Source organism: Centroberyx gerrardi, chromosome 15 (assembly GCF_048128805.1).
Source record: "Centroberyx gerrardi isolate f3 chromosome 15, fCenGer3.hap1.cur.20231027, whole genome shotgun sequence".
Lineage (NCBI taxonomy): Eukaryota > Metazoa > Chordata > Actinopteri > Beryciformes > Berycidae > Centroberyx > Centroberyx gerrardi.
In genome coordinates this window covers 27,994,820-28,011,217 of record NC_136011.1, presented here as the reverse complement: position 1 = coordinate 28,011,217, position 16,398 = coordinate 27,994,820, and the positions used below count along the sequence as shown (strand labels likewise).

At 45.8% G+C, this 16,398-nt stretch overlaps 1 protein-coding gene across 1 annotated transcript; it reads right to left on the bottom strand.

Moving 5' to 3' along the window:
* Positions 1–235: 235 nt before the first annotated feature.
* Positions 236–15,983, bottom strand: LOC139908916 (high-affinity choline transporter 1-like). The gene is made up of 8 exons (XM_071895790.2): positions 15,800–15,983; positions 13,389–13,505; positions 12,975–13,130; positions 8,497–8,645; positions 6,714–6,857; positions 5,915–6,068; positions 4,847–5,064; positions 236–992 (listed from the first exon to the last, which is right to left on the bottom strand). The coding sequence occupies exons 1-8, from the start codon at positions 15,981–15,983 to the stop codon at positions 429–431; spliced, it is 1,686 nt and encodes a 561-aa protein (XP_071751891.2). The 3' UTR covers positions 236–428.
* Between the last annotated feature and the right edge of the window lie 415 nt (positions 15,984–16,398).

The following is a 16,398-nucleotide window of genomic DNA, read 5'->3' as shown; positions in this document are numbered from 1 at the left end:
ACAAACCTTTTTGGGCGCGTGGCTTAGAATGCCACTATTTCTCCGTATTTCTGCCCTTGGGGCCTGTATTTTTTTTTTTTTAAGTCGTCCTAATCATGAACCCAAAAATGTAAATTAATTAAGAAATTTAACCTGCACAATGCTCTTTAACCTTTATTTTACTAGGCAGGTCACTTAAAACAATGTCTATAAAACAATGAGGGGATAAAAACATGGGAATAAAAAAGAAAAATGCTTTCATGATTTGTATTTGTATTTTATTTTTTTTATTTAATTTTTATTCTATTTTATACAGAAAAGGTTACAGACAACAATGCACAGAGAGAAAAAAAAGACACATATATAAGATTTTGTCATGGTCCTGGGTCAAAAACTGTTTTTGCAGGTTCCCTAATATGTAGGTATGAGCCATATATTTGCTTCTGTTTTTAACAGCTAGTGCTCATCATCGGTGCAGAGGCATCTAGGTGAGCATCATTTTTCTCATCATTATTCTCATCGTTGTCTCCTTTGGCGCCACCTGTTGGTGTGACCTGTCGTTTTGGCAACCGCTGGGCTTTCATCTTCAACACATCCCACTTCTCAGGAACCAGGCCTTTGTTGAAGAGCAGAGAAGCCAGGTAGGAGAACAACAAGATGGCCACTAAGGAAGACAGCATGCAGATGGTATTGACTGGAGCGCGTTGGACGTAAACACCATCCTCAAGAGTGCATCCTGGTAAGTGGAGGACAGGTGGTAGCCCTATCATCGGCTCTCCAGACAACAGTCTTAACAACAGCCCCACCAGAAAGCCCATAATGGCCCCGTAACAGTTGGAGATGTTGAAGAAGAGGACGCAGACAAGCTGAGGGAAGATCATGATGTAGGTTAGCAGCATGCTGAGAAGCCAAAACACTATGACGCTGTTTTTGAAGATGGTGAGCGATGTACCGGCCAGACCCACAACTACCACAGTGACACGGATCACCCACTGGAGCTCTCTCACTGAGGCCTGAAGGGAGAAGAAATATGGAAGAAATATAAGGCAGAAGACAAGACCAAAGACATGCAGGTCAGGTGAACTGGAGACTCTTAATTGCCCATAGGTGTGAATGTGTTTGATGTAGGATGGTATATGACATGTATATGATGTAGTATGGTATATAAGATGTATAATGTAGTATGTATAAAGCCTGTTCAGACAGGCTTGGTGACTTCCTTGATGAGATGGATGTCCTTCTCTCCTTTTCCTGAGGATGGCACTCCACTCATTCTTCTGGGTGACTTCAACATCCAGCCAGAGAAATTGCAATCTCTGGCCTTCCTTAACTTTTTCTCGTCTTTTGACCTTACCCTTTCTTAATCTCCTCCTACTCACAAGGCAGGGAACCTGCTTGACGTTATCTTTACCAGATCCTGCTGCACCTCCAACCTTACCGTCACCCCTCTTCCTGTATCTGACCATCACTTTATATCCTTCTCCCTTCCCATCTCATCCTCCGCCTCCCACTCAACATCCACTCACACTGTCACCACCTGGTGAAATGGAGAAAATCGCAGAGCCCTGACGATCTCTCTGCCTACCACCTTCTCCTCTCCAACCTCACCTCTGCTGTGTCGGCAGCAAAGACTTCCTTCTTCATTACCGAAATCCACTCATCCGCCTCCAACCCCAGTAAACTGTTTTCCACTTTCTCCTACCTTCTCAACCCACCCTCCTCTCAGCTGATGACTTTGTCACCTATTTTGCTAAGAAGGTGGATGACATCAGCTGTTCCTTCCATCATCTGGACACTAACAGTACTATTCCTTACTGCAAACCTGCTTCTCTGCCCCTTGTCCCTGGGCTTGCTTCCTTCTCTCCCCTCTCCCCAGATGATGTCCTCACACTTGTCAGGTCCAACCAAGCCACCACCTGCCGCCTTGATCCTATCCCTTCCACTCTTCTCCAAACCATCTGCACCGACATCAGTCCCTTCCTCACTACCCTTATCAATTCCTGTCCTCAGGCCTTGTTCCGGCTGCTCTAAAGACTGCCAGAGTCAAGCCTCTACTTAAGAGACCTTCCCTCGACCCTGCTGCTATCCAGAACTACAGACCTGTATTTCTTCTCTCCTTACTATCCAAAACCCTGGAGCGAGCAGCTTCCAATCAACTCTCTCTCTATCTTTCCCAGAATGACCTCCTGGACCCTCTTCAATCTGGTTTCAAGGCTTCTCACTCTACCGAGACTGCTCTCCTTGCTGTCATGGAGGCTCTCCACACTGCCAGAACTTCATCCCTCTCCTCTGTTCTTGTGTCCTCCTTGACTTGTCTGCTGCTTTTGATACAGCTGACCACCACATCCTTCTCTCCATCCTATCTGAACTGGGCATTACTGGATCTGCCCACTCCTGGTTCGCATCATATTTGGCTACCAGGTCTCATGGATCTCTGTCCAGACCTTGCATACATAATACCGGTGTCCCTCAGGGCTCAGTCCTGGGGCCCATGTTGTTCTCTTTGTATACTAAATCCCTCGGCCATGTGATCTCCTCTCATGGCTTTTCCTATCACTGTTATGCTGATGACACTCTACCTAATCTCTACCTCTAATCTTGACAAGACGGAGCTGCTCTTTCTCCCAGGGAAACACTGCCCTCACACAGACCTCTCCATCATCACTGAGAACACCACTGTGTTGCCTTCTCAGACTGCCAAGAACCTAGGGGTGAACCTGGACAACCAACTAGTGCTGGTCAAAAAAGAACAAACGAATCATTTTCAACGAATCATTCTCGAGCTCGAAACATACCGAGTCTGTAGTGGTATGTACTGGTTCCTCCTACTTCGAGTTTCCATCAAAGCTCATTAAACGATTGTATGATCACCATGTACCTTAACAAACAAAGACATCGCACTTTCAAACCCGCTTTGGCGAAGTAGTAGCGAGCCGTTCATTTGGGTCTTCTAGTGTCACTTTCAAATCACTATCTGCAAGCTGTCCGAAACAAGCAGCATCTCGAGCGTTCGATACTACTTCCATGTCGAGTAGTTCAAGTATTCAGTATAGGGGTTACATACGTACAAACTAACGTATCTTCTTGTATTGAGGGGTTGTGCCGACTTGTGTTTTTCCCCTCGGGGCTTGCCATACTTAGATACTGCTTTGGTGAATGATTCGTTCATACTGAAAACTCAAACTCAACTCGACATGGCAGTAGTATCGAACGCTCGAGATGCTGCTTGTCTCAGACAGCCTGCAGATACTGTGTCTGGGCCCAGGTAGGCACGCTGCTGCGGTTTCCAGCTTGGTTGGTAGTTACTTGTTTAGCCTTTTGGTATAACTAATCTTGTAATTTCTTTTAAGCCATATTACAAAAAAATTAAATAAAAGTGTGCTTTTGTACTTGTGTATTATTTTCTTAATAAATAAGAATTGATCTCACACACCAATTTAAAAACTACTATTATAATGCTTCGCTCACCGAATAGATAAGTAGAATCAATGAAACAAAAAACTGTTTACATTTAACAAAATGCATGACTTCATAAGTCACCATCTAAAATACAATGAATTAGACACAATTAACAGTAATTACATAGGATATCTTTCCCTCTGCTGGCCTAAAATGAGCACAACACTTATTGTGTAGGCACACAGGAAGTTGTCCGGAGCTGAATGAAGACCAGATGGCTCAATCCAAGAAAAACCTAAAAAACTCGAAAGTTCCATTCATTTAGATGTACTGACTCAACATGAACGAATCAACAAAAAGACTCGGACATACCGGCACTACAACCAACTGTCCTGCTCTGCCTACATTGCAGCGACAACCTGCTCCTGTAGGTTCTCCCTCTATAACATCCGCAAAATTCGTCCATTCCTTACAAGGGAAGCACCACAACTCCTGGTCCAGGCACTTGTCATCTCCCGCCTGGACTACTGCAACGCTCTTCTGGCCGGGCTACCTGCCTCTGCCATCAGACCTTTACAGCACATTCAGAACGCTGCAGCCCGTCTGGTGTTCAACCAACCAAAATTCTCTCACGTCACCCCCCTCTTCCGGTCGCTTCACTGGCTTCCCATCTCTGCTCGCATCAAATTTAAGACAATCTACAATCATTGGTTAGGTTCCAAACCCCGCCTCATTCGCTCCGCTCCTCCACCCTTGCAGGTCGCCTCGCCCCTCCATCGTTACGTGGGCTCAGAAGTCGCTCATCCCTCTCTCGTCCCTGAGAGACAGCACAATGGTGGAACGAGCTCCCCCCTTCCGTCAGAAAGGCTGAATGACTGCCCAACTTTCGCCGGAGACTGAAGACACATCTCTTTAGGTTACAACTGGACCCCACTTGAACTAACCTATCATGTAATGATCTTCCCTGTCTACTACTACTACTACTACTACTACTACTACAAATACTACTTATTCCCAGGGGTTAAAGTGTGATTTGGCAGGTGGGGCAACCCTGTTTCCGGGGGGGGGGGGGGGGGGTCTCACGGTGCGTGAGAGTTGGCAGCCCTGTGAACTCACTTGACATTATTATGTATGAAACTGCCAATCAGATTTATTTACTTACTAATCGAAGGTGCCGGAACGCCGTTCCGGATCGTTCCGGCCCACTTTAACCCATGCTTATTCCTATTAAAAGGCTTATCTGATGAAGACTGTGATACACAGTGGGTTTCACTACTGTTGCAAAATGCAAGTGGCTTTGGAGAAAGGCATCTGCTAAATGATGTAATGTAATGTAATGTAATCTGTACCAAAGTGTTATATTTGATTTCATTTTTATGACATTTTATTTTCATTATTATTTATTTTTAGATTTTTCTGTAGCTTCCTCAGATGGAACACATTGTAAAAACAATTAGATTTTTCTCACCTGGGTCCTCAGGACGTTCTTGTAGATGTTGGAGGTGAAGATGGAGGCTGCAGACAGCAGGGCGGAGTCAGTCGATGACATCACAGCGGCGGCCACGGCTCCGATACCGATGATGGAGATGTAGGATGGGGTGAGGTGCTGCAGGACGATGGGCAGGACTAGAGTCGCCTCCCCACGCTCAAATGGAGATGGAGAACCATAGGAAGTCAGGTTCCAGTCTGAGGCATGGACAGATAGATATAAACATTTTGAGACGTGAACTGGCAAAAAGGGAATCTGCACACCTTACCAATTTGATGTAATAGAATAGAAAAACTGTAGATAAGGCAATGAGACTTCCTGCAACACTGTTATGCAGACACGCATCATTACTTATTGAGCTTTCGGTGCTAGACATGCATCAGAGCAGAGACATTTGAAGTAAAACTGAAATATTAGACAAAGGATCTATGGGACTTCAGGATTTTATTACTCAGGAAGTCTAGTAGCAGAGTAGCAGTGTGTAGTGTGTATGGCGTCTATTCTTTGATATGTCATTTTTACACAAAAATGGGGGGGAGGTATGTCTCACAAACTTTTCTGTTGCTATAAAAAATGATTGAAAAAAACAAACATGAAAATAAAATGAACAGGAAGGAATTGGGTTCTACTTTTGTAGAGTATTTAAGTACTAGTACTTAATAAACCTAAACCTAAAACATAAAATAGCTATTTCCTAATACTTTGGATCTATTTATTTAACACCCAGCTTCAGGAAAAACTGACTGTTTGCATGAAGAAAGTGTGTACAGCAGTTCCAGCTGCTAAGGAGTTTTTTTTGATGAACGTATAGTTTAATTGTTTTAGTGTTATCGTCACAAATTTTTGCATGTATGATTTTCTTTTCTCAAACTAAATCTAGTTAGTCTTTAATGAGGTTAAGATATCGCAAACCGACAAAGAAAACATGCTTATTTATTAAACGTTTTTAAAAGCTAGATATCCTCAAACTTTTGATGGGCGGAATATATATTTCCATGTTAAATTGTTCAAAGCTTTAACATCCTATTGGGTATAAATCATTTATACCTGTGGATGCAGCCGTTGCCCCAATCAGAATAGGAGGAATTGCGAATATAACGACAAAGGCGGAAGCAACGAAGCAGCTGATCTTGGCGGTGGCTGACGAAGAAGCAGACAACGTCCTCTGGTGGAAAGCCTGATAGCCGATGCTACCCAAACCCTTCAAATCAAAGAAATGTCAAGTCAGTTAATTAAGTCAAAGAAGAACACATAAAAGCAAAAGCAAAGCAAAATAAAGTAATCACACTCTGTGCTTCACCTTAAAGAGATTTGCCTTGAATTCATAGTAACAGTAACAAGGTTTTCCTTGTATGCATTGAGGGTGTAAGGCTGGTGGTGCCAGGTAGGTTAGGCTATGTAGGATAGGTAGGCTGTTATGTCTTGCTAAAATCTGCTATTTTGTGCTTTGTTCTGCTTCCTTGTATTTGTCTTACATCATTCTGTTCTATGGTTGATTGTTGATCAGTTAGATCTAGTTAGGCTCATTCTCTGTAAAGTCCTTTGAGACATGCATGTGATAAAGGGCTACAGAAATAAACAAACTTGAACTTGAACTAGATATTTTCATGAGAATCCACAAAGTACAAGGTTTGAGGATTGATGGAAATTTCCCATCCTCTACCTAACCAACTTCAAAGTGCACATAAATCTGAATATGAACTTGGATGAGGCTTGGAATTGTAGATTGTGGCTTGACATTAGTGTCAAGCCACAATCAAGGAACAGTTATTCATGAAGAATTGTATATAGTCCTAATTGGATACCGTCAACTGATCTTTGATATTTCCTTGATATTTCATCTTACCGAAATGAGGAGATTGTCAGCCCAAATCCCGGCTTTCTCTGCCTCCAGTGTACCGATCCAGGGGGCCTGGAGGGTGTTGTTTAGGGCCGTCTGGGTGATGTCCAAGGAGACAGGATTCATCAAAGTAAATGGGACACACAGCCACTGCAAAGAGACAAGAAACATCTGACTCGCCAACCAAAGTTTCAAATATCTGAATAAAATTCTTCAAGCAGATCCATGTTGCTCTCTGCCTGTGCTGCCTGTTTGAAAGACATAACGCTACTGATACCCGAGCACTGACATCAGGATGTCAGTGAATACTACATGAAGTCTCAATAAAAACCACAGTGGTCTGCTGAAGGAAGATCTGTTTAAATGTAACAGAAATGTAGATGAAAGAATTGATTCAAGTATTCGTCACCGTAGTCTATTGGCTGTATTGTATTGGTTGTTGGTTAGATCAGAAACTAGACCAGCAACAAATATGTTTCTGGACCTAAAGGTAAGGAGGGTTGTTGTCTACCTGTATCTTATCAAAGTCTGCCTGGGTGAGTTTTTCTTTCACTTAAGACTTTTTACTTTTACTCACTACATTTTCTAAACAGACTTAGTTTTGTTACTCTCAGGAAATCATCAACTGATTTATTTTTTTATTTTTTTTATTTTTTTCTGCATCAAGAGCCAGATGTGATTGGCTGCTTGTTCACCAAAGCGACACCAGAAAGGAGGGAAAGGGACAGAGAGAGAAGCAACAAAAGAGTAGAGAATTAACATTAGTGAATTGAGGTGGTGAGGACTCTTTCTCATCTGTGATTCGGAGGAACGCTCAGCAGAGAACCAATTTAGAACATTAGAAATGGCTTTTATAGAGGACTACTGTAACTTTATACTTTAAAGGCATACTGAGTAGGATTTTGCTGCTTGTGGCTCGTAAACACAACTTTCAAAGTGGACCCTCCTCCCTGCGGTGCCAGATCAGTAAAAAACAGCAAGGCGAAATGCCAAGCAGACAAGGTACGTTCCAAAACGAGAATGAATCTAGAGTTTCACCTGTTGCCGAGTCTTGAAGGAGAGGATGGGAAGAGCGACGCGGAGTTGGCCTGTTTTCTGTTGGACAGGTTGGTGCTGGCTAGCTTAGCTATCAGCTTTTCTACTACAATGAAGCTACGCTAACAACAGCAGCTAGCTGCCAGCTCACGACACACACTCACTTTGACCAGAACTCCTGTTACTCTGTATTAGAGTTCGGACCGCTACCGCAGCCAGCAAGGCTTTCAGATATAAAATGATTTAGCAGTGGTTTTGGCTGCAGGCGGACACATCCACTGCCAAAAGGTTGACACCCAGAAACATCCCGAACATTCAGAAATAAGAAAATCCAGGCAGAAGGTAGGATCTCTGCAGACACACACACTGTCACACAATGGGCTATTAATGATTGAGTATAGGATCATTTTTGGATGGATTCATCCTATTTCAAGGGGGAAAATCCTGCTCATTATGCCTTTAAGTAAATTTAAGACTATGTACTTTTATACTTTGACTTAAGTAATGGTACTTCAACTTTTTAGAGAGAATATTTTTAGATTGCACTTTTACTTGAAATTTGTGTACTTCCAGCATCTCTGATTTTGACTCTTTTTCAACCAACTAAGGTGGCATTCCTGGAGTAAGTAGGGATGAAGTATCTTGCTCAATGGGGGATGGGGAATCAAACCTTGGGCCATGTGGTTGTAGGATGCACTGGGCCATCGTTACTACACCACTATGAAATCTGACACCAGGATTTAAGCAAACTTACCAAGCTGATAAACATGAGAATGAGCTGTATGATGTCTGTGTAGGCCACAGAGTAGAGACCTCCCAGCAGTGTGTAGATAATGGCCACTGCAGCAGAGATCCAGATGCTTACAGTGTAGGACATATCCAGAATCACACTCATGGTTGCACCTATAACAGACACACACACACACACACTGAAAGAGGACCGAGCAGGTACACACACCTATCCACGCACACACATTTATTTGTCACATATACCTATATAATTCCTTCAAGGTTATGCATTGGTCACGTTCTGCAAGTAAACGCAAAATTCCAGCCACATCTTGAGGCTGTTAGGGCTAGGCTGAATGCATCATTTGACGAGCTAGCTAGCATGTGTAGCCACACAGTTTGATTCAGTACCAGTAGGAGACAAGAGCAGCATCTCCTAACAGTATCAGATCATTTTCCCAAAATGGTTATATTGTGGCGGACTCTATGGACATTATTCACCATAATCTGTGGTTTGGGTATGTTTAACACACGCAGTTATATTGTGTGCTTCTCAGGGATAAGGAGACACAGTCCCTTTAAGAAAGTCTGGTTTTCTGAGTGACGTCAGCTCGACGTAGAGTTGTTGTGTTTTTGGGCAGCGCAATGTAAATAGTCTTGCTCTGTGGGTTTCAAATAAATGACACACGAGTTGGTGTAGTCAACGAGAGAAGTTGTCCATCTCCACATTCCTGCCACTTCTACGCAGGTGGTGACCCCGACGTTTGTCTGCTGGACGTTTCCAGTGACAGCTCTTCACGAACATGGCGACTAACGCAGTTTCCCTCAAACTGCCGGAGTTCTGGGAATCGGCGGCCTCAGCCTGGTTCGCCCCGACGGAAGCGCAGTTCGCGCTTCGGAAGATCACTGCGGACGCCACAAGATACTTTTACGTGGTGTCGGCCCTCGGGAGTTCAACTGCATCCCGAGTGGTGAACCTCCTCAAAACTCCCCCGCAGCAGGATAAATATGAGACACTCAAAGCCCATCTGTTGAAAGCTTTTGAACTTTCCGACACCAAGCAGGCTAGCCGGCTCTTCTCTCTGCAAGGCCTCGGCAACAGCAAGCCGTCTGAGCTCATGGACAGGATGCTGGATCTCCTGGGTGGGCACAGACCCGATTTCCTCTTCGTCCACCTGTTCCTGCGACAGCTGCCTTCCCAGGTACGGGCTGCCCTGGCCAACACCGCCATCACTGACTGCCGTGCTCTGGCCGAGGAGGCTGATAAATTTTTCCTGGCTGGTTAACAACACTGCACGGCCTCGCTGCTTCCTGCCCCAGCTCTTTCACCACTGCCTGGAGGCACAACGGTCGCCGCCATAGCAACAGCTCCACATCGGCCGCAGCTGTGTGCGTCGGCTGTGTTTTTACCACGCAAAGTTTGGGACACGGCCCCCCCATGGAAGCCGCTAACAGCAGCCCCATCCGCACCTACGGCACAAGGTACGTGGCGCTGTGTTTCGGCGGACAGCGGTTTGGCTGGGACTTTGTCACAGCAAAAGTGACCGTCTCCCTCCTCAGCGCGGATTTCCTATGCGCCCATGGACTGCTGGTGGATGTCAAACACCGCCGCTTGATCGACGCTGTCACCTTCAGTTCATACGCGTGTACACTCAGCGGAGCAAACTCCATCAGACTGTCTAGCATGCTCTCCGCCGCGGACGAGTTTCTCCGTCTTCTCGCCAAGTTCCCGGACCTCACGCAGCCCACCTTCTCATCCACCGCCAAGCACGGGGTGGAACACCACATCGCCACCACCGGCCCCCCGGTCCACGCCCGGCCAAGCTCACCATCGCCATCCTGGCAATGGCGAGTTTGAGACTATGGAGCGCCTCAGCATCATTCGCCGCTCCAACAGGCCGTGGGCTTCACCCCTCCACATCGCCCCGAAGCCCAACGGCGGGTGGCACCCGTGCAGCGATTACCGCCGTCTCAACATGTCGACGCCGGACCGCTACCCAGTTCCGCACATCCAGGACTTTTCCGCCCACCTGGCGGGGAAAGTCATCTTTTCCAAAGTGGTTCGTGGATACCACCAGGTGCCCGTCCACCCGCTGGACGTCCCCAAAATGGCGGTGATCACCCCATTCGGACTGTTCGAGTTCCTGCGCATGCTGTTCGGCCTTAAGAACGGCGCACAGAACTCCCAGCGCCTCATGGACTCAGTGCTACGGGACCTGCCTTTCCTTTTCGTCTATCTGGACGACATCCTCATCACCAGCACCTCCAAAGCAGAACACCTGTCCCACCTTCGGACTCTCTTCAAGCGGCTCAGCCTGCATGGGCTGATCGTCAACCCAGCCAAGTGCCAGTTCGGGCTGACCACCATCGACTTCCTTGGTCACCGCATCACCAAAGACGGGGCAGTCCACCTCCTGTCAAAGGTGGACGCCATCACGAACTTCTCGTGCCCGCTCACGATCAAGTCCCGGCAGTTCATCTTCAGTTCCTCGGCATGGTGAACTTTTACCACCCCTTTATCCCCCAAGCTGCTCTACTCATGCGACCCCTGTACGAGGCTCTGAAAGGCAAGGCCCCCAAACACGCGATGGACTGGTCCGCGGAGAGGGACAAGGCATTTACGGACGCTAAGACTGCTCTAGCTAACGCCGCAATGCTGGCGCACCCGTCACCCACGGCCCTGATCGCCATCACCACGGACGCTTCGGATTATGCCGACTCATGCAACCCCTGTACAAGGCTCTGAAAGGCAAGGCCCCAAACACGCGGTGGACTGGTCCGCGGAGAGGGACAAGGCGTTTACGGACGCTAAGACTGCTCTGGCTAACGCCGCAATGCTGGCGCACCCATCACCCACAGCCACGATCGCCATCACCACGGACGCTTCAGATTATCACGAGCAGTGGGTGGGCGGTGCCTGGCAACCGCTCGCTTTCTTCAGCCGCAAGTTACGCCCCAGCGAACGGAAGTACAGCACCTTCGATCGGGAGCTCCTCGGCCTCTTCCTCGCCATTCGACATTTCCGTTTCCTGCTGGAGGGCCGCCAGTTCCCGGCGTTTGTGGACCACAAACCGCTGACGTTCGCCATGGCTAAGGTGGCCGAACCGTGGTCCGCCCGCCAACAGCGGCAGCTCTCCTACATTTCGGAGTTCACCACGGACATACGGCTCGTCGCCGACTGCCTCTCCTGGGCCATCGTGGGGGCCGTTCACTTGGGACTTGACTACGTTCGCATAGCAGCTGATCAGGCCGCCGACCCAGACGTGCAGGCTTACAGGACGGCTGTCACAGGGCTGCAGCTGGAGGACGTGGTTTTTGACAACGCCGGCACCACACTCCTGTGCGACGTCTCCATGGGTCAGCCCCAGCCCGTCGTTCCCTCTGGGTGGAGACGGCGTGTGTTCGCCATCCATGACCTCTCCCACCCGGGCAAAAAGCCATCTATAAAGCTGGTGGCAGCCAGGTTCGTCTGGCACGGGCTCAAAAAAGACGTGAGAGACTGGGCTGGCACCTGCATGGAGTGCCAGCGCTGTAAAGTGCACCGCCACACCAAAGTCCCCCTGGCGCAGTTCCCGGTGCCCGAAAGGAGGTTCGAGCCAGCATCAAGGACAGCAGCTGGGTTGACAGGCTCCCGTGGGTCATGCTGGGCCTCAGGACCGCCCCTAAAGAGGACCTCCAGTCCTCATCTGCCGAACTGGTTTACGGCCAGCCACTGCGGGTCCCAGGGGATTTCGTCCCTAACACCACGGCTCCCTGGTCTGCAGCCCACCAACGGGCCGCGCTCCGGGACAATGCCAGTGTCCCGGTCCCTACTTCGCATCACGGCCTCCCACGGTCTCACGTCCCCACAAGTCTGCAGTCGGCAGGGTACGTTTTCATCCGCCACGATGCCCACCGTGGGCCCCTGCAACCTCCCTACAACGGCCCGTTCCACGTCCTGGAGACCGGAGACAAGCACTTTGTGGTGGACATCGCGGCAAGCTGGAGCACGTTTCTGTGGACCGCCTCAAACCAGCTCACCTGGACTTGGACCGAAATGTTGGCCTGGCCCTACCCCCGCGGCGGGGGTCAATTAATATTGAATATTGAATGAGTATTGAATAATGAGAGTAGGATATAGTAAGTGTGAAAATATTTAAAAAAGATAAAAAGGAAAGCAGTAAATGTTTGTAATTTTATATTAGCCTACTACTATTGCACACAGGTTGTGGTTAGAATACATTTCGGAGGTGAGGCCCCAGCAAAATTTGGGGGTACTTGGACTGAAAAAAATGAAGAACCTTGTGTTACATGACCCTTGCTTGTTTGTGTATGCATCTGTGTGTGTGTGTGTGTGTGTGTGTGTGTGTGTGTGTGTGTGTGTGTGTGTGTGTGTGCTGGAGCTGGAATGTGTGCAGGAAATGCTGCTCCTTTGCTGTAGTCTCAGGATGAGACTCGGGACGCACGCAGCATACATGTGTGCACTCTGTATTTGTTGGCCTTCAGTGTTCACTGCTTACATACCTAAACTAATAAGTGTTGCAGCCAGCCAGATAATGTCAGTTAGAACTGAAGACAGCGACAGAACAGCCGTTGGTACTTTTCCGTACTTGATCTGGAAAGGATCCATCATGGTCATATATTTTCTGTCTCTCATCGGCCCGGCAAAGAAAAGACCACCTTAATAATAAAACAAAGACAGATTTGCATTCTGTTAACAAGATAGATCGCCTACAGTTATTCTTGTCACCACATTTATTGTTGTTGAACCATACTTACTGTTTTTTTTCTTGTCATTAGGAAAGGTTAGGAAGGAATGAGTGATGATGTTACAATCTCTCCTTTTGTTGAGTGAGTCCATCATATCCACTGGTAACCAATCCCCAAACACTCTGTGACAGGCCTGTATTATAATTGCTCTGATGTTGACAGACTTACCGAGAATAAAACCGATTACATATCCTGCAGGATAGTTGATAGCCCAGATTAGGCCTGAAGAGGGGATGCACATTGTCTCTGCCATTCCAATAATGAAGCCTCCTCCAATCCACGTAGCTGAGGGATAAACACACACACACACACACACACACACACACACACAAACAGTATATTTGTGGACATTCCTCGATCTATTTAATAGTGTCAGTTCTGTGAGTTTTGTAGAGGAATACTAAATCCTATGGAATACAAATTTTGAAAAACTGTAAAAACTGCAAACACTTTCCAGTTTGGATAATTTACATAAAACTTAAAGGGGGCGTATCCTAAGATGTGGCAATTCTTAATATTTCTGGTGATTTTGGTACTTGGAGGTGTGAAATAATCACAGTAAAAAAATGGAATCATATTACTATGCCATTTCCCTACAGTCAACAAGTATAAAACACGCCCCCTTGTACGGAGCCAGTCAGATTTTGCTCCAGTTTCTATGTAGAATCTGGACTGTCTGAAATCGACCAATCAGCGCTAAGAGGAGGGCGGACCTTCCAGAATGGCCAGCCAATCAGAGCAGTAGCTCATTAGCATAAGAAGCTGCTTATGTAAAACGACTTGTTTTCTTGTAGGTGGGAAACAAACACTGGGAAGTGAATAGCTAAAGCTATAACTAAACGATTTTTACTGAAAAAACTTCACAGATGTATTTTATAGACACCAGGGCCCTCATTTATCAAGAGTGCATAAGTACAAATATGTGTGTAAACCATCCGTAAGACCATTTCTAAGCAAAGAGTGGATTTATCAATTTGTACTTTGTACTTTGTACGCTTGAGAACGTGCGTAAATTTAAGCACAGCTGTGACCTGCTTACACACAGCACCAAGCTGGTGAAAATGAAAGACCACCAAGAACGACAGGACAATCAAATGAATAGGCATTTTCATAATTATTAATATAAAATTCCTTAGGCTTCAGTAGTTGAGACTAAAAGTGCATGTTATACCATTCATATACAATTTTAATAGTGCATATTGTTCAACTATATTATCTACTACATTAAAGCATACTGAATTAAATCGACTAATCATAATTTTAATTATTAGTATGGGTGATGAAATTCATGGTATAGGCAATCATAAAAGGCAACAATAAGACATTGATAGTTGTGTGCGTAAAATGGCTCATCTCGCTTTGATGAAGGATTTGGAGCATTATGCATTATGGAGCGCGTTCTCAGAGAGCGCACCAACTTTTTAACTGAAAGCGATGAGGGGCGACTCAGTAGATTTTGTTTTATTGGATCTCTGCCCCACCTTCCCCTTCAGGGAGGACCTGCAGGCTTAGAGAAATATATTCAAATGAAAATTATCTATCACAATCCGGTGTCCGGAGTGTCCGGTCCACGTCGGACAGGCTGGTCTCCGTCTGTTCTCCACCTGTTGCAGCAATGTCCCTGTTGTTGACTATAATTATTTTGGATTCAGGTCAAAACTTTTTTTTTTCTGCCACTGCTCTGCTGATAAAACTGTTTAATGCCGCCACTCACACCTGCTGACAGGCTGTATGTTTTCGCTTGTTTATCAATTTACCATCGAGTGTTCCAGAAAGTACTTTGTGGTGCCACAACCTCAGTTACCAATTTTTAATCATTTTAATAATTCAGTGTTTGCATCTGTAAATTCTTCCTCCTGCGTTCTTAGTCTGAGCCGTGTTCAGCACAGAAGAGATATCAGTGCCATTTCCTGCTGCATTTAAAGGGAAGGTTGTCACTATATATGGTCAATTGGGAGCGTAAATGTATGTTAATGAGTGGCTGTGCACGAGCATGATGGTGGTTTAGAACGTGTGGTATTTATCAAGGCAGGGTACTTACAGGTGTGCATACGCACCTTTGATAAATACCGATGTTTTTGTACTTATGCACATTCTAAATTGTATTCGTAAGAGAGAATTTAGAACCTTTTCTACGCACTGTTGATAAATGAGGGCCCAGGTAATTATATAAAATTGCTGAAAAAGCAAATGATACCCCTCCTTTACAAAAAACATGCTGCTTATTGCCAGTGTAAAGTGAAACATTTGCACATCCAAAAGGTCTCCTTGACAGAAGTTTAAAAGGAGCCCATTGATTTGAAAGAAATGTAATAACGTGGGTCATGAAATTTAAATAATACATATTTTTATTCAATGCACTTTACAGTATTACAGTACACTTTACAGCATGATTTTTAGTATGATTCAAACTTGTAACCGTGGTATTGTTAGTGCCATGCTCTACCCATGGAGGTACATAGTCCTATGTAAAAAAAAGAAAGAAAAAAAGTGATAAAAACCAAATGGAAAATGGAAATGGAAATTGTGTTTTCACACAACACCAGTAGCATCCAAAAAAATGATTTATATGAACTCACCTGTCATGGTGAAGATTCCCACCACCAAGCTGATGCCTCGATTTGCCAGCAGAGTTACCTCCAGTTTGTTGGATTCACTCTTCTTCTTTTCCTTTTTTGTTTTAATGGAAGCCCAGATGCCGATACCAAGAACCAGCAGGTAGAAAAACACCATCGCTATCACTCCTGGGACGTTGAGAGCCATGGTGAACCGACTTTCGTTTTGCAGAGTAAAAAACAATTCGGCTGGCTGAATGATTTGCTCTAAATGAACCGACTGACTGATTGACTGACTGGCTGTGTGGCTGACTGGCACAATACACAGATTCACTGTCCTGTCACTTACTGTCCTCAGCCTAAATGAGTGATGAAGTGGAAGATGTTTGACCTGTTTAGGTTGAAAAATGCCTCAAGCTACTTCAGAGGTAAACAAGCAAATTCTTCAAAGTTTTGGTCCGTAGAAGTCTCCAGGTTTGTTGTGAATGGTGAAATCTTGTCAGTTGTCCGATGTTAGCAGTCCTCAGATGTTGAGGTGAATGTTTCAAACAGCTCACATGGATTTCACTTGGCTCTCAGCTCTAATTTCTCTTCTACTGCTCCAAGAGTGACACTGGTTAAAG